The 27398-nt window shown below is 41.0% G+C and overlaps 2 protein-coding genes across 9 annotated transcripts in view; one reads left to right on the forward strand and one right to left on the reverse strand.

Moving 5' to 3' along the window:
- Positions 1-2200: 2200 nt before the first annotated feature.
- tubgcp3 (tubulin gamma complex component 3) lies at positions 2201-18510 on the reverse strand. Of its 3 annotated transcripts, XM_085398366.1 has the most exons (23): positions 18310-18510; positions 17142-17249; positions 16241-16308; positions 15582-15659; positions 14934-15142; positions 13076-13254; positions 12408-12520; positions 11132-11257; positions 10933-11001; positions 10713-10845; positions 10451-10617; positions 8444-8554; positions 8219-8327; positions 7292-7481; positions 7072-7207; positions 6911-6979; positions 6673-6808; positions 6406-6494; positions 6179-6310; positions 5940-6080; positions 5723-5839; positions 5516-5610; positions 2201-4308 (listed from the first exon to the last, which is right to left on the reverse strand). In XM_085398366.1, exons 1-23 carry the CDS (start codon positions 18383-18385, stop codon positions 4242-4244), a joined length of 2718 nt encoding a protein of 905 aa, XP_085254492.1. In that variant the 5' UTR covers positions 18386-18510; the 3' UTR covers positions 2201-4241. The 3 variants fall into 3 exon arrangements, with proteins under 3 accessions (XP_085254492.1, XP_085254491.1, XP_085254490.1); XM_085398365.1 differs by lacking the exon at positions 2201-4308 and having other exon boundaries at positions 4372-5610; positions 10713-10839; XM_085398364.1 differs by lacking the exon at positions 2201-4308 and having other exon boundaries at positions 4372-5610.
- A 1057-nt stretch (positions 18511-19567) lies between these two features.
- The window catches only part of atp11a (ATPase phospholipid transporting 11A), a 54005-nt gene continuing 46174 nt past the window's right edge, over positions 19568-27398 (forward strand). For 5 of the 6 annotated variants that reach the window (XM_085399144.1, XM_085399149.1, XM_085399146.1 and 2 more), the window contains exon 1: positions 19568-20006. In XM_085399144.1, coding sequence (XP_085255270.1) covers positions 19962-20006 — 45 coding nt within the window. In that variant the 5' untranslated portion in view covers positions 19568-19961. The remainder of the gene's footprint in view (positions 20007-27398) is intronic. The other variant, XM_085399145.1, reaches the window with a different exon arrangement.

Here is a 27398-nt window from a genome sequence, read left to right on the forward strand (position 1 = left end):
TGTATCTGATTGAGGAATCACTCATCTTTGGAAAAGAGAGTTTATTACAGAGAAATGGCTCTTTCCAAAATAAAAGCTATACTATCCGCTTCTTCTGGGCTATATTCTCAGCAGCATATTAAACACATAAGGAGAATCATGTGCTAACAGCTGTCTAAATGACTCGGCTAAAGTTAGTAGCATGCTTGCTTGTTTTTTTTCTGCTTCCACTTGTCTTTGCACTAGGATGATGTCTGCGTAAATGTGGAGTCATATTCGTTGTGTTCCCACTAGTGCTTTCAGGTTAATCTCGTTGAAATGACCTTAACGCCACAACACGGCAAATCTCCATTAACGAGCTACCGCCGATCGCCCCGTGCATGGGGCTAGATGGCCAAGATGTTAACGAGCTAACTGCGCTAACACACTAGCTCCCACCCATGTAATTGAGCATTGCATGGCAAACATACTGTTTTACTTTAGTCCATGACTCGCTTACCTTCAGGGTCATACCTCACATGAAAACCAAAATAATTCCAAACGCCAGATCTGAATGAGAGTGGGGGAGGTCCATCTTGCAAGGAGAGCTTAACTTCTGTCTCGCTAGCTTGCCCTGCGCTCTTCCTTCTGACGATGCTGTCTGTGTTGAGCGCTCAGTGAATCTGCGTTCGACTACTCCGCCTAGGCTGCACTGTCGAGCCTAGGCGGAGTAGTCGAACGCAGATTCACTGAGCGCTCAACACAGACAGCATCGTCAGAAGGAAAGTTGATAAAATAAATTAAAAAATTTGTATTGTTCGATACATATGCGTACCGAACCGAAAGCACTGTATCGAACGGTTCAATATCGATACGAATATCGTTGCACCCCTAATATATATATATATATACATAGATATATTCACAGATGGTGATTTCTGCAAGTGTTCCTGAGCCCATGCAGGGATTTCTGTGATAATGCTGCCTGAGGGCCTGAAGATCACAGTAACTGATACTGATCTTTGGCCTTGTTCCTTGCACACAGAGATTTCTCCAAGTCTTTGGACTCTTTGATATTATGCACTGTAGTTGATGAGATATTCAAAGCCTTCACTCTACACTGAGGATCATTATTCGGAATTCTTCTTTATCTAAAGCATACGAGTTTATTTACATTCTAATAAACTGAATAAAAATTGCAGTTCTTATTTTTATTATTCGAGGAGTCTGAAAAAGGTCATGCTCAGTGGAGCTTTTACTGGAGTGCACTTTTCTCGCTGCGTCTCACTCCTTAAGACATCTTCTATTTATGGGCTTCTTTATCCAATATTGAAGATACTACAAGACCTCAGTGTGCTCCCTTATCCCACAGAATAAGAATAGAAACGGGTAGAAAAATAAAGCTGACGGTAATCGTTGCGACTTGGGGACTATACTTTTGGTTAGCAGGTTGCTTATTCTTTGTTCTCTTTGGCTTCAAGCTTAATCCAGGAGGCTTCTCGGTCTCCTGCATGAATTATCTGCAATGACAGTTCCATAACACACTTCTGGGTCATTTTAATAAACATGTTGTTCCACTGTTTATATAGCAAGACTGTGTCGCTGTCCTTGGTACTGAACTTAAACACACTCGTGACAGAAACTCTTTGATGCCTGTGATTGGGCAATACCGTCACCTCTCGTCCTCCGATTGGTGGAAACGTTAACTGTGCTTACTATATGTGGAAACAAAAACCTTTATGTTTTAGTCAGTTATGTAAGCACTTTTTTATGCACACCTGTTGTCAGTAGCTATAATAGGTAAAACTATGGTTAGCCACTTTATTAGTTATACACCTGGGAAAAATGGCAATGCATCACAACACAATCACATAAACCCAAAATTAATTTTAAAAAAAAAATCAAAGGGTTTTTAGGGCTGGTCATGTCTTATTTGATGAAACAGAGCTCTGCAGTGATTTGGCTTCAAAGAGAAAAGCTGGTCTGGTGTTAGTAAAACATGGCCTTTAAAATATTATTTTCTATACTTTAGAGAAGATTTTCCCAGGTAAAATGAAGGCGAGGCCTAGAGTAAGTAAGAAGGATGCCTAATCAGGCGAAGCATATTCTTCTGGAATGTTTACCTAGACAAGGTCGATCCTTTTTGACTCATCCCCAGAAGGTGGCAGCAAGTTCAAACAAATCCAGCCCAGACGCAAAGCTGCATAGCACCACGTCCACCAAAGTAGAAAGCCACCACACATTGATATAAAAGCAAATTTATTAAAGAAAAAGCGGGACAGTTTGTATCCCTTTTTTGTTTTTTTTTAACTATACATTATGTGCTATACAACATAGACAGAAACATACAGCCCATAACCGCTGACCAGGTTCAGCTTTAGAGTGATACTTCATCTTTTTATGTCTATTTGAAGGAATTCATTGTCCCAAAGCATTTAAGTGGTCTTCAGACCATAAGCAGCACCCATGTGTTTCACTGAAAATAAAAAAAACAAACAAACCACACATCGAAAATCAAACTTGACTATCGCACACGTTCACACAGAGGGGCCAGGGCTTCTCAGAGGCTGTCACAAATACTGACAGTTTACCAAAATTGGAGTATAAATCAGCAGAAGTACATATTTTCCCTGTGAAATATTTTTCAGTCAGCAACACTGCTTCAAAACACAACTTAATATAAAAAAACAAACAAACAACACAACCAAAAAACCCACTACTAACAGATGTTAAAGTACTTATTATTTGAATGTATAATTAAACGCTAATGAGGGCGGGGCTAATAAGGGATTTGACAGTGACTGTAATTTGGGCTGTTAGTGAGCCTTTATCTGCAAATGTCAAAACTTTCACCTCACTGCACAAATCTGACTGATAATTCACCGCTTTGGACTTAAATGTTTTTTCAAAGCTTTTCCTCCTTATTAACAAAAACTCAAAGGTTATGAACACGAGGAGGACTTTCTGAGATTTGAAAACTAATAACTGACACATTTCCAGCCTGAATCAATGCTACAATACTTTTTCTCATATGAGGCACACCTCACTTTAATAGACTATTAAACAGAACTCTTATCTTTATAAAATCAGAAAAGCCTCAGAAAATAAAACAGACCAAGCTGACATTTATAAACAAATTATTATTTACACTCTCTTCTTAAAGAAACTCAGAAATCAGAGCGTTTTATATTTCCTGTGGTTTTCTCAGTGAGGAGGAGTGAGGTTGTTGTGGTTGCTGCGAAGATTGTGTTCCTTAAGATGATGCATCTCTTTCGTACGGACACAAAAACACAAAACTAAGGAGAGAAACAAAGTGAAACCCACACTTGCATATGATCTAAATCAACCCTTAACAGTCTTTCCATCGGCTGATACTCAGGTAATCTGATTATTTACAGAAGAAACTGGGTAAAATGAAACTAATGTTGATCCTTAATAAATAAAGTAGTCTGTATGAACACATTCTGCCTGCAAGTGCAACAGTCTGTGTGTGATGTGTGGTCAAGCTGACACTTTAAAAAAACAAAACAAAAAAGAAACACCCTGCACTGTAAGTAGGAGAGATTGGAACACTAGGGTTAGGCCGATAAACGGGTGTGCCAACTCTGATCACACTTCTTTAATATTCGATTCGCCTGTCAGTTTTAATGCTCCGACGCCTGCAGAAACACTCTTGTTGAGAAGCAAAGAGCACAAAACTGACAGTGTTATGAATATCGGCTGTATCGGCTGAACCGTAGTGAGAGCTCGGAGAGCAACAGGTGTCGCTGTGTACAGATGCAGAAACAGGTACAGACATTTTTGCATAAACACTATGTACATACATTATGTGTGTTGGGACTAGATTTGGGAACCCTGCCAAGAGGAACAAAGGTTTGTTGTTGTTTTCTCATGAGTAAGGCATGCCATGGAAGGTGGCCCGCTGTGACCCGGTGTGGTGGGGAGCTCAGTCGGACAGCAGCGTTCGTTACCTCCTCCTCCAGTTTTCCCAAAGTTCATTTTAGAATTTGAAGAATTCTCACTGGAATTCGAGCGCTGGACTTGCTTCCTTTTTTGATCCCGCTCAGCTGATTTCATTGAAGCCGTCTGCTTTGATGTCATTACTTGGCAACTGCCGCTGGTCCAGCAATCCCAGAATGCTTTTTGCGTTTCCTGGATCGCTCCTCCAAGGCATGACATCATCACCTCGACATGAAGTGCCTGAAGTCAGCTGTTCAGCCCGTGTCAGTGATGTCATACCCTGCACTCCAATGTGGGAAGCATCCAATGCTGCTGTTGCAGGATCAGATATTTGACAGTCGTCGCCCTCTGGTGGCACCAATTGAGGCGCGCAGCCTTGGCTCTCTGGCCCTGAAGAGGAAAGGAGTTGATCACACACACACACACACACACACACACACACACACACACACACACACACACACAAAACCCACCAGATGATCTAATATTTTCTCTGTAAACTATAGATATGTTAGCAGTGATATCATGAAAGAAACCATTTCCCTTAGCAAATAAATAAATCACTGTTAGAAAAAAAGAAATATAAAATGACCATCAATTGCACTCTTGAGCTCCACGCAAGATCTCGCCTCCTGAACTGAGGGTGATCATGAGAAAGGTGGTGGATCAAGCATAAACTACATGACAGGAGCCTGTTAGTGATCTGAAGGCAGGTGAGCCAACACTCAGCAAGAACACCACTGGTAACCCACCATGTGGTAATTTCAATGGAACGCTCAAGGTCCTCCCTGATCATAAAGGCACATGCACAGGCCCGTCTTAAGTTTGCCAGTGAACATCCAAAGGATTCAGAAAAGGTTTGAGAGAAAATTCTGTGGTCAGATGACACCAAAATAGACCTCTGATGCATGAACTCGACCGACTGTGTTTGGAGGAAGAGAAATGCTGAGTGTAACCCAAAGAACACCATCCCCACAGTCAACCACGGAGGTGGAAATATTATGCTGTGGGGCTGTTTTTCTGCTAAGGGTAAGAAGAACCCAATGAACCTCTGTACCAACTACATTGGTAGTTGACATTCAAATCAATGTATAACTTTAATGTAATGTGAGTAATGCCTCTACATTAAAATGAAACTACCATAAAAAGTAGAGATTGTTCACATCTTTGAAAAAAGATTATTATTATTGTTATTTCCAGATTATTTCCCCCACTGGCTACATACTGTGGATGCAGCCTCAGACGCATTAGGCCGATTAGGTCATATCCTGACATGCGATTCATATCCACTGAGACCTGGCTACTGTAAGTCACATCAGTTATTTCCATTTAGAGTCCATCTGCACACTCAAAATGCTAAAGCCTCGAACAAATTAACCACTTCTCGGAAAATGCAGGAGTCATCAAATATTTGCAACATCATTTTTATGCGAGAACAATGCGCATAATTTTAGATTACAGTCACAGATTTAAGTAAAATTTATAAATGGACCTACTAAGTATTAGAACGGTAATAATTACAGTTTCAAAGGACACCAACTTAATGGAATAAACTTTGATATAGGTCATTTTGGTTTTGGAGTCTTTAAAGTCAAACCTGTAGTGCTCATTGAAGTCCAGTCTGAAGCTGAGGAAGCGCAGGCTCTCATCGGAACTGGTCATCAGCAACACCAGGAACTGTTGGACGATGCTCTGAGAGGGAGAGATGAAGGGAAGGAAAAAAGTGAAATGAATTGCAATGGCTGATTCCACTGAATACAGTTCATGACGAGCAGCAGCTTTAGGTGGTGGCTCGAGCTGGTACCTGATAGAAGTGTGTTAGGATCCGGAGCTGTGAGCGCATCTTTGGTATGGTTTCCTGGAACTCTTGAATCCTCTTCTTTTCCTCTGCTTCCTGCTCGGCCGTCACTCCCCACTGACCCTGAAAGACGACGCAAGAAACAGATGACATAGCATCACTCACTATGCATCCATCTCCAGCCAAAACAACAAATATACCTCTCTTCCCTTTCATTACTTACCACCTCCTCTCTCTGCCGCCTCTTCTCCTCATACTGCAACCTGAGGCTGAGTTCCTCCAGCGCTGAGCGGTAGAGGGAGTCCTGGGCGCTTTGAAATTCAATGATTTGGTCAAATATGGCCCTCAGCTGGTTCAAAAGAGACTGGAGATACAATAACAGAGTTTCATTAGGGGTATGCAAAACAGGGAAACAGAGGAATGACTAACAGAACACAGAAATCTTGTGTGTTTGTGTGTTACCCTGCTGTTATTGTCCAGCAGGCATCTTGAAATAATGGTGTCTAGGAAGACGTCGTGGGCAGCGATTATGTGGTCGAGGTCCTGAGCCTGACGCACTTTGCTCCACAGCTCGTCCCAGGAGCACTCCAACACCTGCGCACACATCACAGTTTACTACTGTAACTGATACGGTTTACTGAGGTTTTACAGCCTGCGATAGTAACAGCGCTGCTGCTAATGGACCTGACCTCAAAGGTGATGTAGTACTGCATTTGGTGGATGAAGTGGACCATCTCGGAGGCCAGGATGTGACACTGATGCAGCACGCCGGACAACTCTGCAGGGTAAAGAGCACAAGGGCGGGTCATGTTATACAACAGGAAGTAGGCATGCTATCAAAATATAAATATATTTTGCCATAATGCTGCAAAAGATTACGTACAAAAAACCTGAAAGAAGGATGAGAGTTAATTTCAAGTGAGTTCTCCACTAAGTATGTGTGTGCGTTTAAGTACCAGGCATGGTTTTTAGTAACTTGGCGTTACACATCTGTCCCTTCCAGATGTCAGTCAGCGTGTACTCCATCCTCTTGGCCCTCCACAGGAAATTGAACACCCGCAGGTAGTGGCCCATGCACTCCCTCGTAAACACCTGACAATATACACACAGACAAATGGTAATACTCACATCTTCAAGCTTCCACATGCAAAAAAATAAAATAAACAGAACATGTAGGAGGCTGTGTGTAGTCACCGTTGAAATCGGTCCATCAACATGGTAGTCCAGACTGAAAACATCCCAACCTGTATCACCAGGAGACACCTGTAGGCCACACAAGATGAGCCATAGTGAGAAAAAGGATCATTCTTCATTATTAATTCAATTACTTCCTAACAAGCAGGTGATGATGCTACCTCTAGCAGGCGTACGTCCAGCCTCTTGAGGATCTCAGCGTTATCATACTGAGCGTTGGTGGCCCTGACTGCCGTCTCCAAGATACCAGTCAGATTGTGTTGGTATAAAGTGGTGGCAGGACGGGCCAGCTCTGGTCTGCGATTAAAACATGTAGCATATGAGAAAATTAGGACTTGCAGCTTGATCATCAGTGTTATAGATCAGGAAGGAAAACCATACTTCAGTAGGTCCATAAGGTGTCTGATGAAGTCTCCCTGGCCCAGCAGCAGGTATCTCCTCATGGCCTGCAGGTGCTCCAGCAACAGGTAGTTACGGTTGAGGACATCCAGCAGGTACTTGCTGGTGTCGAAGTAGGCCGCGTCGATCTTCTCCTGGAACGCTCCCTCCAGGTCAGACAGCAGCTCTGCGGCTACGTGAGCAAGAAGGTATCAAATGGAGTTTCTCTGCTGGCTACATTTTACACATTAATGAATGGCGGTCTTTTATATAAGATGAAAAAAATTTATGAAACATTTTTAAAAGAATTTTTTTATATTAGAGTTCAAAACTGCTGATTCATGGACAAATATTAATATGGATTAAAAAAATGTACCTTATTTATCAAATTATTTATTCCTAAGCGTTTAGATTTTTGCTGTAATTTTGGACTAACCCTCCTATTTTCCTTTGGATTCAGAGTCAACCAAGTCTTTGAACTGTTCTACTAGACAATAAGAGAGAAAGAGAACGTCCTTCAGCTCATATTCTAAAAGCCACAGATCAAACTGGTTAGATGAAGTCCTACAGACAGAATCAATAGACTACAGCTGAGTATACCCAGTTCTTCTCTCCAGTCAAAAGGAGAGAAGGACAAGGCCCAAGAGCATCGACCAGTGTTCACTAAAAACAACAAACGTCAATACAGTGTAATGAAATCAATACGATGAAGACAGAACACACATATACACAAAAGGAGGCTCCAAGTTGGTTATGAGCGTATTTCATGAAAACACTAAAATTAAAGCAACACAGCACTCTGAAAAAGCCAGCAAACCTCTATTCACAACTTCACCATACTGGTTTTTCTTCTTAATGTCCCATTATGGGCTGTCAGAAACAAAACAAATGGAAGTATTATCTATGAATTTGCTTTCCTGAGACGCTTACCATCTTTTGGAGTGTCTGCAGATTTCGACGCTGCCGTGATTTTGCCTGGCGGCGTTCTATCGTGGCAAACCTGATGCAGGAAGTTGATGGATTTGCCGATCAGCAGAACCTAAAGGGATAAGAGAAAGGGAGGAGATAGCAGCTCCTTTTCAGTCATTTCACAGTCTCGTCTACAAAAGCATGCTCTCTGGCATCCAGTGAAGACATCTGTGATGGCACGCGTACCTTGCGTGCCTGGTCCATGGTGATGAACGAAGGGATCATCGACTTCCTGAGGGAGTACTTGTCGTGCCACAGACGATCGGTCTTCACGTTGGGATCTGATGCTACAAAGAACTATGAACACACACATAGAAAAACACACACTTAACAGTTTTATTTTGCCTGCTGGGTTTAATATCCGGTGTAACAATCAGATAGGCGCTGGTACGCATGTTGACTTTGAAGGTATATTGACATACGCTACCCCACATTCCCAGTGATATTGATATAGCCTGAGGTTGCGTTACATAATCGTTTCTTTTAATTTCTCTATAGCCAGCACAGTGGTTGCATTTGACATTTTTTCCCATTACAACTAGCCCTCACTGTCCTCCATCAGCAAACAAGCCCTTTCCCATTCCCTCAGAAGTTCTACTAGATGTTGCCGACTTAGTCACCTAATATTGAGACACCTTCATCCACAAAACAAGCAACTTTTTAGACAAACTTCAGCTGCTTTTAGTTGAAGACCAGTACAGCCATATGAGCACAGTTTTCCCTGCATCTACTCCTTTCACTGAGTAGCAGCAGCACACTTAGCTGACTGCATGGCAGCTGATATGCACATGAACGACCAGTGGATGTGAACTAACTGTACTTATCCAGACAGGAAGAGGCGCTTGGCTGAACAGAGTCTAATGTAACATTTGTCACTGAACAAGTAAGTCTATAGTCAGTGTCCAGACCGTTGCAGAGGTTTCCATCCTTTGTCACATTCACTTAAATTATCCATTTACTTCAGTGTCAGTACAGCAGCCTCAACTGGCCGTCTAATGAGGGCGCTGAAGGCTGTGTACAAGGATACATTTTAAAAACTGATATCAACTGTCAGGCTCACTTTAAATTCATCGTTATGAAGCTGTGTGTGGCTGAAATAAGACTTTCACAAGCAGTGTCACTATGAAAACCACAAGGATGACATTTAAATGCCTGATCTACACGCAGAAGCAAACAGCCTTTTTGAATTCTAAAGCCTTAAGTTGGATTAAGTGTTTTTTAAGTAATTATTAAGTTATGAAGGTTTAAAAATGCTGCAAAAAATTGTATTAAAAAAAAGTGCCAAATTTTGATCTACCTGTTTGTGTGCATGCATTGGTAAGCTATGTGATGCTAATGATGTGTAGCTCCATGTCAGCTACACCAACTACACATTTACTTCATACCATGCTTGGTTAGTTAAGTTGGTTCTTGATCGTTTGTTGTTTAATGACTCGTACTTGCCTGAAATAATGAAAAATGTCCTACTACGCTCCAACTTCAAAGTGACAAGTTTTCAGTGGTAATAAAAATGATATGTATTGTTCTGAAAACACAATGTGGCTGATGCAATAAAGTTGGGCCTAATTCTAGTTTGATTATTAATAACTGCACACTGTCAAATGTGTGCAGTTAAAAGGAGAAAACAGTGCGAATAAGCCTTTACTGGCTCATTGCCTGAGAGTTCTGCAATGTTACAACCTACAGTGCCTTATTTATTTAAGCCTTTCAGCCATAATTACAGCTGTTGTTTAGAGTGCGTTTTCACAGGCTGTGTGAGATCTCCTGGGTAATTTCACTCCTGAAAGCTCCAGTAATTTCTAACTCTGTGTTCTTAAACACAGCACTTAAAACCAAAAGTCCAAGCGCTCGGTAATGGTCCGCGCTGGACACATAAATACTGTGTGCGCGAGAGCAATAGAAAGAGAGAAAGGGCGGGGAGAAATAAAGGAGACACATTCATCACTGTGGTCTCCATTACACTCCTCTCATCAGTTCTCATTTAAGGGGCCGTCCTGGCTCTCCTCTCTCTGTAATGTTCCCTCTCATTGGGGTCAAACATCAGAGCAGTCAGAGAGAACATGCGCTGTAATTCTCAGATTCTCTGTAAAGACATTCATCTTTCTCATTGAATTTTGATGCACTGCTCTGCATTTATTTTGATTACAAGAGGTTTTTATTACTGCGCAGAAAAGATCAGAGAGGCATGTGTACCTCGTGGTAGGTGTCTTCTAATTCCCCGTCGTATATCCACCTGTAGAGGAAGTTGAGAATGGGGTGTGACACCAGGCTGAGGATGTGTTGAACAAGCGCTCTCATCTGTGGGTCTCCCGTTTTCCCGTAGGCATGAACTGCTGAAGCCAGCTCGCCACCCTTACGACCTAATGACACACAATGCGGGGACACTTAGAATGCTATATTCAGTTTAGCATGTTCACCCACCTACATTAAAACCAACAAGCACACGTCCACACACCCTGGCAGAAGTCGACGAGGGCGGCGAGCGTTTTGAGCCTGACTTTAGGGTCGTACATCCAGACCAGCAGCCTCCTGAGGGTCAGACTGCTCTCTGTGCACACGGTCACACCCTGGTCATCCTCCACCTGCAGCTACAGCACAGAGAAATTACCTTAGATCAAGCGTCTGCTGATTTTTCCATTACACATTTCCTCATTGTCAGCACTAATTTTGTTTACCTGCGAGTGGAGGACAGAGAGCAGCCTGTAGTACTCCTTAAGCTCCTGGTGGAGTGAGGCACAGAAGCTCTGAGTGGAGAGGAGAGGTCGTGGGTGGAGAAACACAGAAACAGAAAGGTAAGCATTAGTTGAGGACTGTGTGATAAAACTGACGTGAACAATTAATTCACATGGCAAATGTGCACACGCACTCACATACCTGTCCAACCAATCCAAAGGCCCGGTCGAGGCTTCTGGCATCAGTGTACTTCCTGACTTTGTTGTGGAGCCAGCCAAGTTCAGCCAGTCTGCTGCTGGTGTCCCTGAGGGACTTGCACAGCACCACCTAGTGAGTCAGAGCACACATTACAACACATATAACAACATCTGCTTGTTTATTCTTCCACCAAGACCAGAGCGGAGGCAAAGCTATGTCCGTTTGCTAATTTATCAGCAGGACTTGGCAAAAACTCACGAGCTGTATTTCATTAAACTTGGTAGAAAAGTGGGCAAAAGTAGAACCCATTAAATTTTAGTGCAAATTCTGAGATGCAGCACTGGCTTTGGAAGACGACTGCATTATCATATTGTTCTTCTAGTTAAGCGTATGACAAAAAGGGCCAGCGTGATTTTTAATGCCATGTAGTAACTATTATGCATGCCATGATTTGACCCTGACAGTGATCCAAATACTGGAATATTTACTCTCAGCTTATTTTTAAACTATAGTATTAGTTTAATATTAGGCCTATGGAAAGGAATCTCTAGCACAGAGTTTATAGACATAATCAAGGTATAATTAAAATCTTAATCAGCCACTTTCATTAAATCGCTCACTATAATTTACGCAACACATCTATGACTAACAAGGCCGTCTTGCAGCAGACGACCTTGTTTCCGGGCTGAAAAGTTCGCATTAAATTTTCATCTGCTTAACAAAAACCTTTTATCACTGGAGCCTTACAGAGAGCTTAAGTGGCCAAAGCAGCCTCCAAAATATCTCCATCCTTGACTAATATATCTGTGCTCTCAGTGGCTCCGTCTCCATCAGGTGGACGGTGTCGGCAGATCGAACACAAGTCTAAGTTTAGCGTCACGGAGTGAGAATATGGGACAAGTTCCATCTATGGCCTTCCCATCGATAATGTGGCAAAAAGGGGAGGAGAGGGGGAATTAAATAAACTGACAGGACAGACAAAAAAAAAAATAGGAAAGAGAAAGTGGGAGAAGATCGATGTGACTCAGAGCCAAAAAGCTTTATATTGATCTGTTGAATCTTGGTTCTAAAGTTCAGTCAACAAAAACAGTCTTGATTTCATATCATCTATTATGCCTAATAAAGAAAAGTGATCTTTGAGCAGCTGGAGCTCCAGGACTTGGATCCGCTGCAAGTCACTGTGGGATGGTGATGATTATTACTCTATGAAATGTGTGTACCCTGCTGAGCTGATTGGTCTATTAAGAGCTTTTACAAAGCTAGACGCCAGTTTGGGTACCTTGCTGTCTATTTTGTAGCAGTTATCCTGCGCGCTCATCTTGATGAACTTGCCGTCAATTCCCTGGAAGACGTAAAGGATGTCCCGCACCAGCGCCGCCTCGTTCACCTCACCTGCGCACGCAGAATGTGGAGGATTATATTGTGTTAGAGGGGAAGTGAGAAATGAAAATGAAACTTTAAGATCTCATGGTACATGGATTTCTCAGATAAACTCAAATGTACAACAGGACAGACTGAATGAATAATGCAACACATGACACAACAATGGGAGACACAAGGGGACGTCTGGCTATGAGTGATAAATTGAGAGAGATCTGCTCAAAGCCTGCTCCAGGATACTTCCTCTGAATGCAACATGTTATGTATTTAGAATGTATGGAGGTCAAAAAGAGTTAACTTTTGTTATTAAAATGGTAAATGGCCTGTATTTGTATAGCGCTTTTACTAGTCCCCCATAGGGACCCCAAAGCGCTTTACACACCCAGTCATCCACCCATTCACGCACACATTCACACACTGGTGGAGGCAAGCTACAGTTGTAGCCACAGCTGCCCTGGGGCAGACTGACATTCAGTGCATAGTAAATGCACTGAATGTCATGGAGGGTTTTATTTTTTTGGCACGGTCGTGCAGACCTGAAACCCACACTGTATACATGTCACTCACCGGCTGGGTCACCATCTCGGCGAGGACGCACTACTCTGGCAGCGGGGACCGGAGGCCCGAGGGGTGGCCGAGCGGCGGGCGGAACCATAGCGGAGCTGGGCGAGGAGCTTACAGGCAAAGTCCAGGCTAACCGTGAACCCAGAGGCTGACCGCCTCCAGCTGCAGGCTGAGGTGGCTGGCTGAAACACAACAGCACATTTACTTTAGTTATGGCTGAGCCGTTCTGGATTTTTGTATATACATTTACTATGCACTGAATGTCATAATAATTAGGGATGACGCCATGTTCATGTTTACAAAAGACTGATACTCTTTTCAATGAAACAGTTATACTGTTCTGATCGAGTGGCGCCTTCTAGGGCTGAAAAACTAAACCAGCATGGGCCACTGTAGTTCCTTTAGTGGCCACTTAAGGCTCACATTTGCCAAACTATTCCTCAAAGCCTCGTTAAACATGTTAAAACAACCAACTTAACAGCATCAAAACCCTTCTTCCAAAAACATTTTCAGTCTAACCAGTCATTAAGAAGGGTGTGGTTAGCTTAAAGTCTAGGGCGTTTCATCTGTTTTTGCTGACAGTTTTGCAACCACAGCCAGCTGTAAGCAGCTGCTGTCTGCTGGACCTCACCTTAGATAAGTGGAGTGACTGAACTGAAGCTCTTAACTGTGCTGTTGGTGCCTTTTAAAGAATTTTAAATGCAATTAACTGACCAAAATGTTTGTGCTTCAGTTTTGATGAGTGAAATTAAATTATTAGTCCATTACTAATTAGCAGGTCCTTGTGTCTATACGCTGGTTACAGCTCCCTAACTAAGCTTCCTAGTGTTAGCTATTAAATTACACTGATTCTAAAAAACACAACGTGGCAACAGCCAGGATGCAAATATTGACAAAATAAGAGGTCATGCGAGTGAATACAGGATTGCCTTAGATGGATGTACTGTGTTGAAGTGGTTAGCACTGCAGAGTAAGAAGGTCTTGGGTTCAAATCCACTGGCCATCTGGGCCCTCTGTGCAACCTCAAGCTGGTGTCGCCGCAACCGCAGCACGTGTGTGCAATCGGTCAGTTTTTTATGCAATCGTAATCTGCCAGACTCACAGATTATATAAAGGGAGATGTTGAAACGTTATAAACAGTATAAAGTGCGTATAAATGGTATGGAGCTCACTGTTTGCATAACGCATAAATGGGACCTCAGCCCTGCAATATACTGGTGACATGTCTAGGCTGTACTCTGCCTCTCATCCAATCACAACCGGGACAGTGTCCCACCTTCCCCAAGACCCTGAATTGGATGTGGAAGAAAATGGATGATGTGGCTGACAATCACAGCAAAGAACAGAAATCTCACAATCAAGATTTGAGTTCAAATTTGGAATTTCTTTGGGAATTCAGCAGTTACTTTTTGATCCCTTGGAAAGTACTGGAACAGTCATTAAATAAAGCAATCCCAGCACACATCTTTGTACTGTTACTTAATTATCACTGTGTGTTGTCCAGAGCCATGGGAAAACTTGATGTTTTCAAGAAGATAAATTGCCTTTTAAAGACGCAAAGGTGAACCCAGACAGTCCAATGATCATTGTTTACTAAAGGCCCACTGCATTATTAATAAGAAAAAAAATGGGACTAAATGGCCGTTAAACTGTGTTATAAGGGGTCAAGCTGAGAGGAAAGAGGCAAGTTCACTTTCTGCTACTAAATGATACCTCTTGTATCTGACATAGGGCTTCTCACACAAACACATCAGAAAAACAACCCTTCACTGCAGAGCTTTTCGGGGCTGCCTAAAACCTCTGGTACGTGGCTTTGACATGGAAAGCTGAAGTTTTAACAAGCTGATATGAAGATGCTCACCCTGCAAGCAGTGGCTGTGGTGTTGGTGTAGGTCCGTTCAGTGTGTAAACTCCTAGACTTGAAATCCCACTGGTCCCGACACTAGCTGACAGGCCGGTGCTCCTCTCCCCATAGCTCAGGGCCAGGCTCTGCGGACGGGTGCAATAGAATGGGGTGGAGTGGGCGTCCCTGGGGAGGGCTTGGGCAAACAGTGCCCCGTAGTTTCCAACCTAGGAAGTACAATCAGACATTGAAAGTCTCCAGAATCAAGTATCAGTGCATATACACACGTAATCACTATGATCCAAAAGCTCGAGCTTTTAAACATTCAGTTTAATTTTCTTTCTACTCTTGGCTTTGTATGATATCACAGAGAGGGGATATCCTTATATATTCATCATGGCTCATAAGTTGCTATAAGCACTGAAGCTTCCACCATCTGCAGTTCAGATCATCTGTTTGTAAAGAGGTAGCCAGTCTGATGAAACCTCACCTGGGGTGTTGACCCAAGGCAAATGTAAGATATATAAGAATGACTTTTAACTCTGATTCATGTAAAGCTACTCTAATCTAAAAGATTTTGTGTGTGTGTGTGTGTGTGTGTGTGTGTGTGTGTGTGTGTGTGTGTGTGTGTGTGTGTGTGTGTGTGTGTGTGTGTGTGTTCCCCACCCTGCTGGATGGTTTGCGGGGGTCTTCAGAAAGGCTAAGCAACAAGTAGAGAACTGACCAGCGATGCTTTAGAACACCCTGCAAACAGGAAAACAACATTAAAAAAATACCACCTTCAAATCAGTTCAATTCGATCTCATTTACATAGCGCCCAATCACAACAACTGTCACCTCGAAGCGTTTTAAGGTAAAGACCCAAAATCAATACAGAGAAAACCCCAACATTAGACAACCCCTTATGGCCAAGCACTAGGTGAAAGTGGGAAGGAAAAACTCCCTTCTAACAGGAAGAAACCTCCAGCAGAACCAACCTCAGGGAGGGGCGACCATCTGCCATGATTGAGCAGGGGTGAGGAGAGTGAGACAGGACAAAAAGCACCCTTTGGAAGACTCTTTCATTTAATAAACAAAACAGTATTATTATCTGGAGGGGTGACTGTGGCGACTAGTGAGACTTATTAATAAACAAATAAATTAATATACAATTAATGACCAGTACTGTGTTATCAGCCCTTCAGAGGCTTACTCTGAACCAAATTAAACAGGTCTCTGTTTTATGCAAGCAGGCTGTATCATGCGTCAAGTGGGAAATTGTTCCATTAAAGCTTTAATACCTCTGTGGGTAATAATACCTTTCAGAGAGAAATCCAAATACCAACCTGTGTCTGAAGTTTCCTGTGCAGCTCCGAGAACAGAGCTGCATCCGCTTCTCTCCGCTGCTTCAGCACTGCAAGAGCATTAAGACCGACTGTGTTAGGTGGCGTTTCTCCTCCATGAATGGCTCATTTAACAGATGAACAAAGTTGGAAATGGTTCTGTGCCAAACAGGTTTTTAAATAACAAAAAGAAACTCTCCACAAATGGGATATTGTTAAAACTGCAGACCGAGACAAAGAAAAGTAGGAAATGTATTGTGGAGGTTCAAAGAGAAAGCCAGCAGACTGCAGCGCCCTTCTGAAAGCCCAAAGTTGCTCATCAAGATAAAGCATGCTGTGTTTGTATTTATAACTGCCCTCATATTGACAACCAACCCTCCAGCTCTGGTACACCCTGTCACTGCTGGCATTTAGAGCTGCAAGACAAATGCTATTTCTTTAGCAGTCACTGGAATACATTATTTCATATGCTCAAACTCACTCAAAATTAATTTCATTTAAATGTCTGACTGTTTCACATCATTAACCAATATAAAATATCCAGTTATCACTTTTGTGGCAATGTTGCAATTAAAATACACAAAGACTAAGCAAAAACTTCTCATAAGTCCACCTGGGATAAATAAATGCTGTACAGTAAGTGCTGTGCTATTTTGGTTTCACAGTCTGCAGCAAAGCTTGGATCAATGTTTTCCCACTAATGGTGTGACCTTGCTGCCATTTAATTCAAATAGGATTCTGTAGTATGGTGGAATAAAGATTTTCCAGCACATGTATTAAAGCTGGCATTCTGACATAAGGGGATCAGATGTCACAATGACTAAATGAAGTAATATACAGTGGATTATAATGGATTTGCTTTCACAGAGGGAGGGAGGAAAGCATCAATCCAAATGCCACTCACGCTCTTTCTTTATCTTCTCTGACACCAGGAACTCGTCTCGTTCAATAGTAGGGGCATAGTTACTGCCAATGACTCGTACTGCGTACTGGAACTGGTGGGCAACTTCAGCTGAAAAAACAAAACAAAAAACAAATATCAAGACATGACTAACAGCTTGAAGGAATGTACAAAATGACAGCGTGTTGACTGGGGGATTTTTTCCCCTGTTACATCATTACTTTACTTATTTTCCAAAAGCACAAACAGGATATAACAAAATGAACTTGCAGACCAGGAGAGTGCAGATTTGCCATTACTTTAATAAGGATAATGTATGATGGGACAGTGTTACTAACACTTTAGATACATATTTTAAAAGCTAATTCTCATTGCAGTTGCTAACTACAAAGGTTTTGGGCCTTTGATCAAAAGTGACTTAAAAAAACAAAAACAAAAAAAAACACTGCTTCTGCCTCTATCTACAACAGGGGCCTGCAGCTAGCCAGGCAACTGCATCCAATTTACCACACAGATTAGAAACAGAGCTAAGTGGCTAGCAATCTAAAAGATAACCGAGAAAGGCGAAGCACTTTATTTGAGCAAAAGTAACGGTGTAAGACAGCGACTCGTGGAAGTACCGTGAAGCTGTTCAGCTGGATGTGCAGCATCTGGCCAAGCCAATTGGCTGACAGATACGCGAACCGAGTCCCCGCTACGTCCCGTTTTTCCTCACAGCTAAAGCGATAGCCACATAAAAAGAAATCAATATATTTTCTTAATAATTTAAATGTGACATTGTAGTGACATGTTTACTCCCGAAGGCCTTAAGAAATTAATAAAATCCTATCTTCAATTCGGCAATTGTCCGAAAGACTGAGCAGCAGTTATTTAAGTAAAACTTCAACCGTTTTCTACAATATTCAGTCTGCAAAACAAACCTGGTGAGTCGGCGCCCGCTGCTTAAAACGTTTAATAAACAGAAAAATCAGAGCGGTCTAATGTGAAATATTAATGCCGAATTTGCCACTGGAAGTTAATCACTCACATACTGCTTCGTGTGAAGCATGTATGATTAATAACAGGACGCGAAACAACAAAAAATAGATTTTTTGAATGAGGTTAGGTTTGGCAGTTCCTGACTACTACAGTAGTGCAGTAGCGCGAAGCTTGCTAGCAGTAACGGATGTACCTTCGCTTTTCCCCGTGATTCTGCAGCAGAGGCTTTGGAGAAGGACGTTTGGCGATTTCTGATCCAGGGTTGCCATGCTCTCCGTGGCAAATGGGCAGTGTGTTCCCCAATAAATGAATAAATGTGAATGAATAATATGAACTAACTCAAATCCCCCACTACGAGCAACGCCATTTTGACAACTTCAGGCAAGCTAGGAAGAATTTGACAACGACCAGCGCCATTTGCCTTCAAAATAAAAGCATACATGTTCTTACCTATTTCTTTTAAAAACTTGCACAACACTAACGAAGGCTCAATAAATAATGTACACATTAAAACTAGAAGCACTGTTCCGCAAAAAAATAACAAGACGATAATACATACGACGCCAAGAAAGACGAGGAAGACAAGATAACCAGATAAATCAATATGTAAGGGGAACTTGTAATGTAAAAAATAACCTTTTGACTGGTAAGACCAAAGGTGCAACATGTATGCCGGATGTTTAATTATCTACCAGTCCCATTAATAAATAAATAATGAACGGCAAAAATACCAAAACAACTAAAAGCCTATTTATGACATATCATTAATAAAGTTGTTACAGTTTAAACCAAAATCCATCACGTAGGTTTTATTTTGAAGGTTCAAACAAGAAACCGTGGTTATTATTTCTATTTTTACGGCGGACTTTCAACAGAACCCGCCGAAAAGCGTCTCCAGGAAACAGGGCGCGGACAAGTGGATGAAAATATTTCCCTCCTGAAACGTGGTGCCATGAATTATTTTGTTCTGACCCCGCTGACCTGCCTGTTACAAACCGATGCGTCACGACAGCAGTAATAACTTGTAATAATGAGTCTAAAATATTATGAAAATCTCTTCTCATTTTAAACCGAGCTTGAAAAAGTGGATGAGATTTGAGATGGAAAAGGAATATAAATTTTACCTTTCAAATTCCTTATTTGTTGTATCACAAAACTTTAGTTAACCTAAGTAATAAACAAACAAATGAATAAATAAATAAATGCGATTATGTGTAAGTTATGTGTATTTCTGACATTTTCTGTAATGATTTCAGCACCATATCTATGGATAGCACCAGTCTGTTTTATTTTATTTTATTTTATTATTTTTTTAAGTTAAAAAAAATACTAAATATCCCACAGTTAACTGAAACACCCAATCAATAATTACTCTTCACAAACACTAGAGCGCGCATGCGTTCACCCCAGGTGCCAGAGCCACCACCTGGCTCCACGTGACGTAGATGAAAGAAAATCTCTTTTGGCCGCGGCGCGAGACAAGAAGATTATTAGTACACGCGCAGAGGGGGGAGAGAGAGAGAAAGAGGGAGCGCGAGAGAGCTGGATATTAGTTTGGCTTCTAGTCTTTTAGGAGGAGCAGCTCGCTGCCCGTGTGAACTGTCTTCAAACTGTAGAAGACGCACAGACAGACACTCCCCCGTTTAAAGCCCGTTGCGGGGTCCGTAGGTGAGTTTGGAAGCGAGTCCTTTTTTTCCAATTCAGGAAGAAGAAGACGGGGGAGAAGAGAAAGTCATGGACAGAGGAGTAGAATTAAAAAGAAGCTAGCGCCCGCAGTAAAAATAACCTTTGGAGGAGAAAAAGACAGAGAGCAGAAGAAGTGTCCGGAGAGGGAAGAGGAACAGGATGGGGATGGATTTCAGCACTCTGCGTACTCTTATCAGCCGATATGTAAGTTTGTTTTTCCTTTTTTCTTTTTTTAAAAATTAAATACCCTTATGTTCACATTAACACATGCGACTAGTTGCCTACAAACCAAAGATATTTCCATTTTAAATCAAACCTGTGACCTTTTTTGTTATCACCGTTGGTTTAAAATTCCGACGAAGCGGCTCTCAGAGGATTAGGTTTCAATAAAGGGAGTGGAAAGCAACTCACTGAAGAGTGGTTGGGAAACTTCCCGACACTTAAAAATCGTGTGACTAATTAACCTTTATCAACTTATATATTTTTTAACTTTTTCCCCACGTCCCTTTATTTCAACTTCAACAATGACATTTCGGCAGTTTTAAGTTACTTTTTTAAAGTTCATTGCTCCACAAATGACACTAGATCCCCACTACTCTGATCTTGAAAGCACATGTAAAATGCATCTTTCACTGATATTCTTTAAATATATATCAGCTATTTATGTTGAAGCATGTGTTAAATAATAAGCTCCTCACATATCTGTTAGTGCTGAAAAACATTGTGTATCTATATCTATATATATATATATATATATGTCGAAATGTGAGAGAGATATTATTTGGTATGTACAAAATTGTTCCAAGTACTTTTGCAGATACTGTTCAGACATCTTTAAACAACAAACGCGGTGTGATTTGAATGAGTGAAAGGTTGAGTCACCTCACAGTATTGGTAAGTGGTGGGTGGGTGACTACCTATCTGCTCATGGCAGAACATGCCAAAAAATGCAGACAGGCAGCTATTATCATTCATGTCATCGTTGCCACTCAGTCTCATTTATTATGCTACCTCCCAGTAGAACAAAATGGAACATGAATTATGTAATCCACTTGTTTTCTCCCTGCTAGTCAAATCGATGGGCAGCATCTATATGGGTTACATTAGGCTCGGCAGTAATGTGCTTGACAATAATCCAGACAGTGCGAGCCCTGCTCACATGAGAGCCAGTGAGGTTTATACCCCAGCTCCGTACTCAGCTGAAGCTTAGGCACTGCTTCCCAACTGTTGCAACTAGCTGATTAAATACAATTCCCTGCTGTGTGGAGGGTGAAATGGAGCCATGTAGCTAGAAGCATGAAGAGAGAAGCCGGTGACTGGTGTAGGATGTGGGATGCTGATGAGGTCTGCTGCTGTAATTGGTCTGGATAAATGCTTTAGGTAAATGGGTTAGGGCTAAATTGATTGCATTGCTGCTGTGGTGGAAAGAGGCTGCTGAATACTTAAGATCAGGGTCAGGAACATCCATCTGTTTGTCAGATGAAGGATTCTCCCTGTGACCAAGTCTGTAAAGTGAAGCTAAATGTAAATTCAGGCTTTATACTATTTCTGCTATGATGTAAAGAGCCTGTGGTACGAACAGGCTGCTAAAAACATACTAATAATAAATGTTTGTAGAGTATTTAAATATGACAATTGGTTTAATTTTCAGGTGTTTATAATGACATGTAAACACAGTAATAATATGCCTAGTATCTTAGTCATGTTCTCATCTTCTGAGTTTTCTAAGTATTTCATGTATAGACTTGTTTGTGGCTGTAATTCAGAAACCAGTCTCCTTTGAGTCTCTGGGCTTTGGGCACGTTGAGATTTGTTTCACAAATAGACGTAACAACTGTGACAGATTTTACAGCCTGATAAAGGATCCCTGTGATTTCACAACAGCTCAACAATAAACTGAACTGAACTATGAGAGAATTTTCATCATTAAATGTTAGTGCGTGTTTCTATTAACATGCCGACACGCGCAGTAAACATTTAAAAAGCAGCCAAAGATCAGAATTGAGGTTGTGTGAATTTGTTAATTATGATGCTTCACACAGAAACATTAAAAGGCCCGCTGTGCATGTACTGAAATTTTCGTTATTCACTCTATAAATACATCAATGTTTTCGTGCAAACAGAGTGCAACTGACAGTATTGGGTTACGTACAGTGCATCTTTGTTCTAAAAAAAGTAAATATTATGTCAAGGCTCATTGTTTCTTTAAATGAGGTGGTGTGAGGAATGTTTAGAGTGGACGCATGATGAAAAATATATCTGTACTGTGGATAATCTACCGCCTTGTGTTTAAAAAGCTGTGCCATCCGTCTTGTGCGATGTCAGTAGAAGCCACAGTAAATTTTATTATTGCGATTGTGCCAAAACTTTCTCTGTTATGCTACAGGCTTGCAGAGGGAAAGTACAAATGAAATAAACAGGTTTAACTGGGGTTGCTTTGTACCTGTTTGTTACCTTTTGCTCTGCAACAGGGTGTGGATCGTGGTGGTGAAAGTCAGTCTCGTCAGTCGCTGCCGCCTCAAATTAGGTAAAAGCTAAATGATGTCATATAAGCCTACAGTATAGCTCTCTTTAAAAGTGTAACATGCAGAGTTGTTCATGTAGTGGCTGCCTGTCCTGTCTAGACCAGTTTAAAATCAAATGTGATGCTGGTAGCACCAAGAGCTCTGAGATACAGTGTAGTTATTCCAAAACAGGTGGCTCACCCTGTTTTGTTCTTTTCCTGAGTTAATTTTAGTCACTGAAATTCTTAGAAGTACTGTTTTATATATTTTCTAACCTGTCTTCAGTGCTCCTCCTCAAGTCTTTTTTTAGGAGATATCAGGAGAAGCACTGTTTAATTGGATTATATAACAGAATTATAAAAGAGTTAGGAAAAAGCACAACGCTACGGTCAGCTTTCTGTCTCAGGAGTGGCACAAAATACAAAGTTAAGTTTTCTCCAGAATTAAATACTTAGATCCAGTGACTTTGTGTCTATCAACGCAAATCACCCATAATGCTGTATATTGGGTGTAACGTCCCAACAGCAGACACAGCTGCTGGTGCAAAGGGACAGAGACAGATATCAGCAGAGCAGCTGAACGTAAATGGTGTTAAGTTGTAATATTTGCCCTTTTTCTCCCCTTATAAATTTCTTGTGTTATAAAGAGTCAATGACAAGATAACGGTTGCAACAGTAGGTTAATAACACACATTAGTAATACACTGGAGCATATGCTGAAAATGTAATGGACAGGAGTTGCACAGCATCTCTTTACTTTCACTATCTGAAAATGATACCAAGCCAGCTGAAACTAGCTAATAACTGAACTTTAATGGTGGCAGAGAGTTCTCAGCTCCAACTGATTCATCCCACACAGCACGTTTGTATTGGTTTGACCTCTTGTGGACACAATACAAATATTATAATCATTTAACACTGTGCAGGTGATTTTCTTTCTTTTTCTTAAGGAACAATGAAATGTTATTTTGACAGCCTATGTTTGTTTGCTTAGCAAACAGAGTTCAGTGCATCTTAGCAGAACTGGACTGTTACTGTTACTGTTACAATGAAAAACAGCAGAGTTGCAAATACCAGGACACTGAAATGTAGAACTGGAGCAGAAATGAGATCTCACTAGTTTCCTGACAGTTGCCCACTAGCCACTTTATTGGTTCTTCTGAAGGATAAATACCTTGCTATATTTTAAAATAATATTAGTAGGCATTCAAAGCATTACAACCATCCTTTTGAAGGTATTTTCCTAAATAATCAAACCATATAAGACTAGAAAAAAGACAAACTAAGATTATTTTGGCTTACAGGCTGAGTAAAGTCAGACGTCATATCGGGTTGACATCTTTGGAACTCGCAGTTTGGGAAAAGGGTTAAAAATCTTTAAAATGTGCTTTTCAGTGCTTTTAACAAAACCCATGCTTAGCCAAGTGATTTTTAGTGTAAAAGCATTGGGCTTGTGCAAAACCATACACTCACACATGGACCAATCCCATATGGAAAAGAAATAGTAAAAACTTATATGATTTACTCATGAAAGTGGCCACTTTCAAGTGAGTTTTCACACTTGTATGCTTTTCATACAAGTTTCACACAAGACAGATACAAACTTTATAAGATTTATATATATCTTTTCCATATGGGATGGACCAAAATCAATATACAGCATTTGTATTATTTAGGACTACAATTATCATTTGGTCAGTTATTTTTTTGATTAAATAAGTAAGCTACTTTCAGCTGCCCTCTTGCCACAGGGGGTAACTCTGTGGGATTTGGTTTTACACTGGATGTCCTTACTGACACAACCTCAAAGGAGAGATCGGTGACTCCGGCTGGAATCTACGGTAACCAGCGATCTTTTTCCTTTCCAAGCAAATTATATCACCAGTTTTTATCATAATGTTAGAAAGTGGTTGTAAATCTTATTCAGAATAAATTTCATATTGCTACATTACACTACTACTAATACTACTTTGTAGACTGTAACTGTGAAAATCAAACAATATTGGACGAATCCAAAATGAAACAAACCGGAGATATCATGTTCGTGTATTAGGCGTGTTCAAGAAGCCACCCAGCATTCCTCTCCAGCTACCTAATGTGGCTCTCTGAAAGTCCCGCTGGTCTCTTTTTGGCTTCCTGCCTTCACATACTAGATTAAAGGGTTACTGCTGTTCACTATACCTTCACCCACTTAATCCAGTTTGCAGCTATACTTTCAGATCTAAGCTTATCACTAAACACCTTACTACTTATATTCAGCCTAGTTTTATTTTCTAATTAGCTCACTGATCAGCAGGCTGTATGTGAAGTATGCTAACTGATCCATGCATATGAGGCCATAATAAATGTTCACGTCAGTAGTGGCTGATGATCATGTTGCTGTCTCTATAGTGTCATTCATGCACATTAGTAAGAAGCAGGTAGATGGGATAGTTGTAGCCAGTTGACGCAGAGGGCATCAGATCATATGAACTCCTTGGCTCCAAATGCTTGTCAATAATTCATTAGTAGACTGGCTGACAATGAAGACTGATGTTTGTGTAACTTGTTTAGGAGTCTGCTCACTGTGGGGGCTCAGGGATGCCCCAGGTGGCTTGATGGGATTCCAGAGGGTCCCCATCTAACCACTGTGTTTTAATCACTGCAGGATATAATTTTACAACCGAGGTTTGGTGGAAACTGCAAAAAAGTCCTATGCTGGCTTTTCTAACTAATGCCCTCACAGAAGAGTAGAGATGGAAGACTTCATTGTGCAAATAAAGTCTAACTTGGCTTAACCATAAGGAAGTGCCTAAAGGTTAAACTAAGGTAATCAAGCCTGAAGAAAGGGTTACAGTCGTGAGTCCTACTTAATACTACTACTACTTAATAGTACAACAGTCCATTTAAGATAAGATAAGATAAGATAGAACTTTATTAATCCCTCGGGTGGGTTCCTCTGGGAAATTCGACTTCCAAAAAAAAAAGCACAGCAACGACCGAAGTTACAGTTACAGAATTGTTATATATATATATATATATATATATATATATATATATATATATATATATATATATATATATATATACACACACACGCACACACACACACACACACACACACACACATATATAAATACAGAGACAATATAAATAAAATATACAAAGGGGATAAATAGAATAAATAGGAATAAAAAATAAAAATACAAGTGAATTGCACATTTCAAGTATTGAGTCTATTGCACTGTTGACTATTTACAAAAAGTATTGCACAAGGTATTGTACAGTGAGGTGAAGAGGCACTACAGCTTAGTTGTTCCCCCCTCCTTTGTCCTCCTGTTTCCTGTTTCCCCTCCCTCTCCCCTCCAGAGAGGAGTTAAACAGTTAAACATTTTTACGTGCTTGGGTTCAAACAGCAGAATTCACACTTCAGGAGTGCCACTGCTCTTCAGATTACAGCACTTGTGAATGAAACGACTTGTAATTTCCTTCTACATTGCATAGGCATGCCATGGTATGCCAGAAAAAGGCAATTTTTATGCTAAAGAAGAGTCAAGTTGTTGTGATGCTCAGTAGTGGCTTTTGAAGTTTACTCACGTGTAGCTCCTCCTGCATTGGCGGGTTTCCTCTTAGTGACCCCCATGCTAACAATTAAACAGCTGCTCAGCCATAATGTCGCAATCCACAAGGTTCACCTGGGTTAACCTCTTTAGGTGAAGGATTCACAGGCTCTCACTAAGCCATCTGGCCTCAAGATTGTTTTGCTGCTTCACTAGTTGCTGCTTCTTTGTTTATCTGCATTAACTCCCAGGACTTACTAGAAAACCTAGGTGACAAGGAGTAGTTTGGAATTAAAAGTACTTTCTTAATATGTGTAGATTGCACAAATATGCCAGATTCAGAAGGCAGGGAAAATTTCCAATTTTATTTTAAACGGTTGATCATGTAAAACTATTATATGAGTCACATTATGTTTTTCAGTATTGAGCAGATAAACCTTCTGCAGCCATGTTGTATCTTTACAACAACATTCTACATGTACTTTAACAACATCTTTCTTTTCTATTGGATATGGCAACATTTCCTAAATTCCTTCATTTAAAATGAAGGAATTTCAGCTAGTAGTCCATCATCACCTGCTGCATATATCCATTGATATGTGACAAAGTGAAACAGAACATTACTTCTTTCCTTGTGCTATTTGGATACGTATTCGAAATCCATAGCCGTTCAGTTCTGAATTAATTCAAAGGAGTAAATAATTTTTGTTGCATTAATGTTTCTACACCAGCTTGTTAACATTTTTTCTTTATGTGCTGACACTTTTGAAAAACATTTTGGCTCCTCACGATACTGTCTAAGCAATACCTGCAGTGGAGTGCTATAGCTCCATTAAGAGCCTGTATCAGTGTCGTCGCAGTAACATTACCAGTATATTACAGCTCAATGAACAAGTAGACAGATGATAAATAGCCTTAGGTTAATGGTGCATAGAGACCTCTATCCAAAGAGAGAGACCGATAACAGATATGGAGGGCGAGAGATGTTGTTTGAACTTGGGTCATCATAATAACATTGCTCCAGGTTGCCAGTGAAAGTGCTGAGGGAGGCAGGTGTGCACCTTAATGTTCCCCCTGTCTGAGGGAATGATAGCCGGTCGACTCTCTCCTGGAACACCATTCCCCACGGCCCGCGTGTCAGAGAGGAAGAGAAGTGAAGTGAGCCGCCTCCCCTCTTTCCAAAAAGCTGATGGTGCACTATAAATATCACCCCACCCCACTTCCATTTAACCATAATGCCTTACCCCCTTTCCCCACTTCTCCATTGCTTTGTTGGTTGGAGACATTAGCAGACAGTCATAAAAGGCTATTGATCATTTGGATTTTTGGCAGGTAGTACTTATCTATAAATGTGATGTCACAGGAAGTGAAGCAAAATTTTCTCTACTTCAAAAGTTTGGTTCCTTTTGTTGATGTTCTCCACTGGTCTAGGAATGAGCATCTATCTACAATGCAACGTTTAATAAAAGTCTAACTGAAACAATTAAATCTTAAAACTGTTACTTTACTTTTTTGTAACCTGTCCTTTGGGGCTGTACCAGAATATTTGATCTT

This window comes from Rhamphochromis longiceps, linkage group LG23 (genome assembly GCF_057381845.1).
Source record: "Rhamphochromis longiceps isolate RC_006_pf linkage group LG23, R_longiceps_female_GT1.1, whole genome shotgun sequence".
NCBI classification, from domain to species: domain Eukaryota; kingdom Metazoa; phylum Chordata; class Actinopteri; order Cichliformes; family Cichlidae; genus Rhamphochromis; species Rhamphochromis longiceps.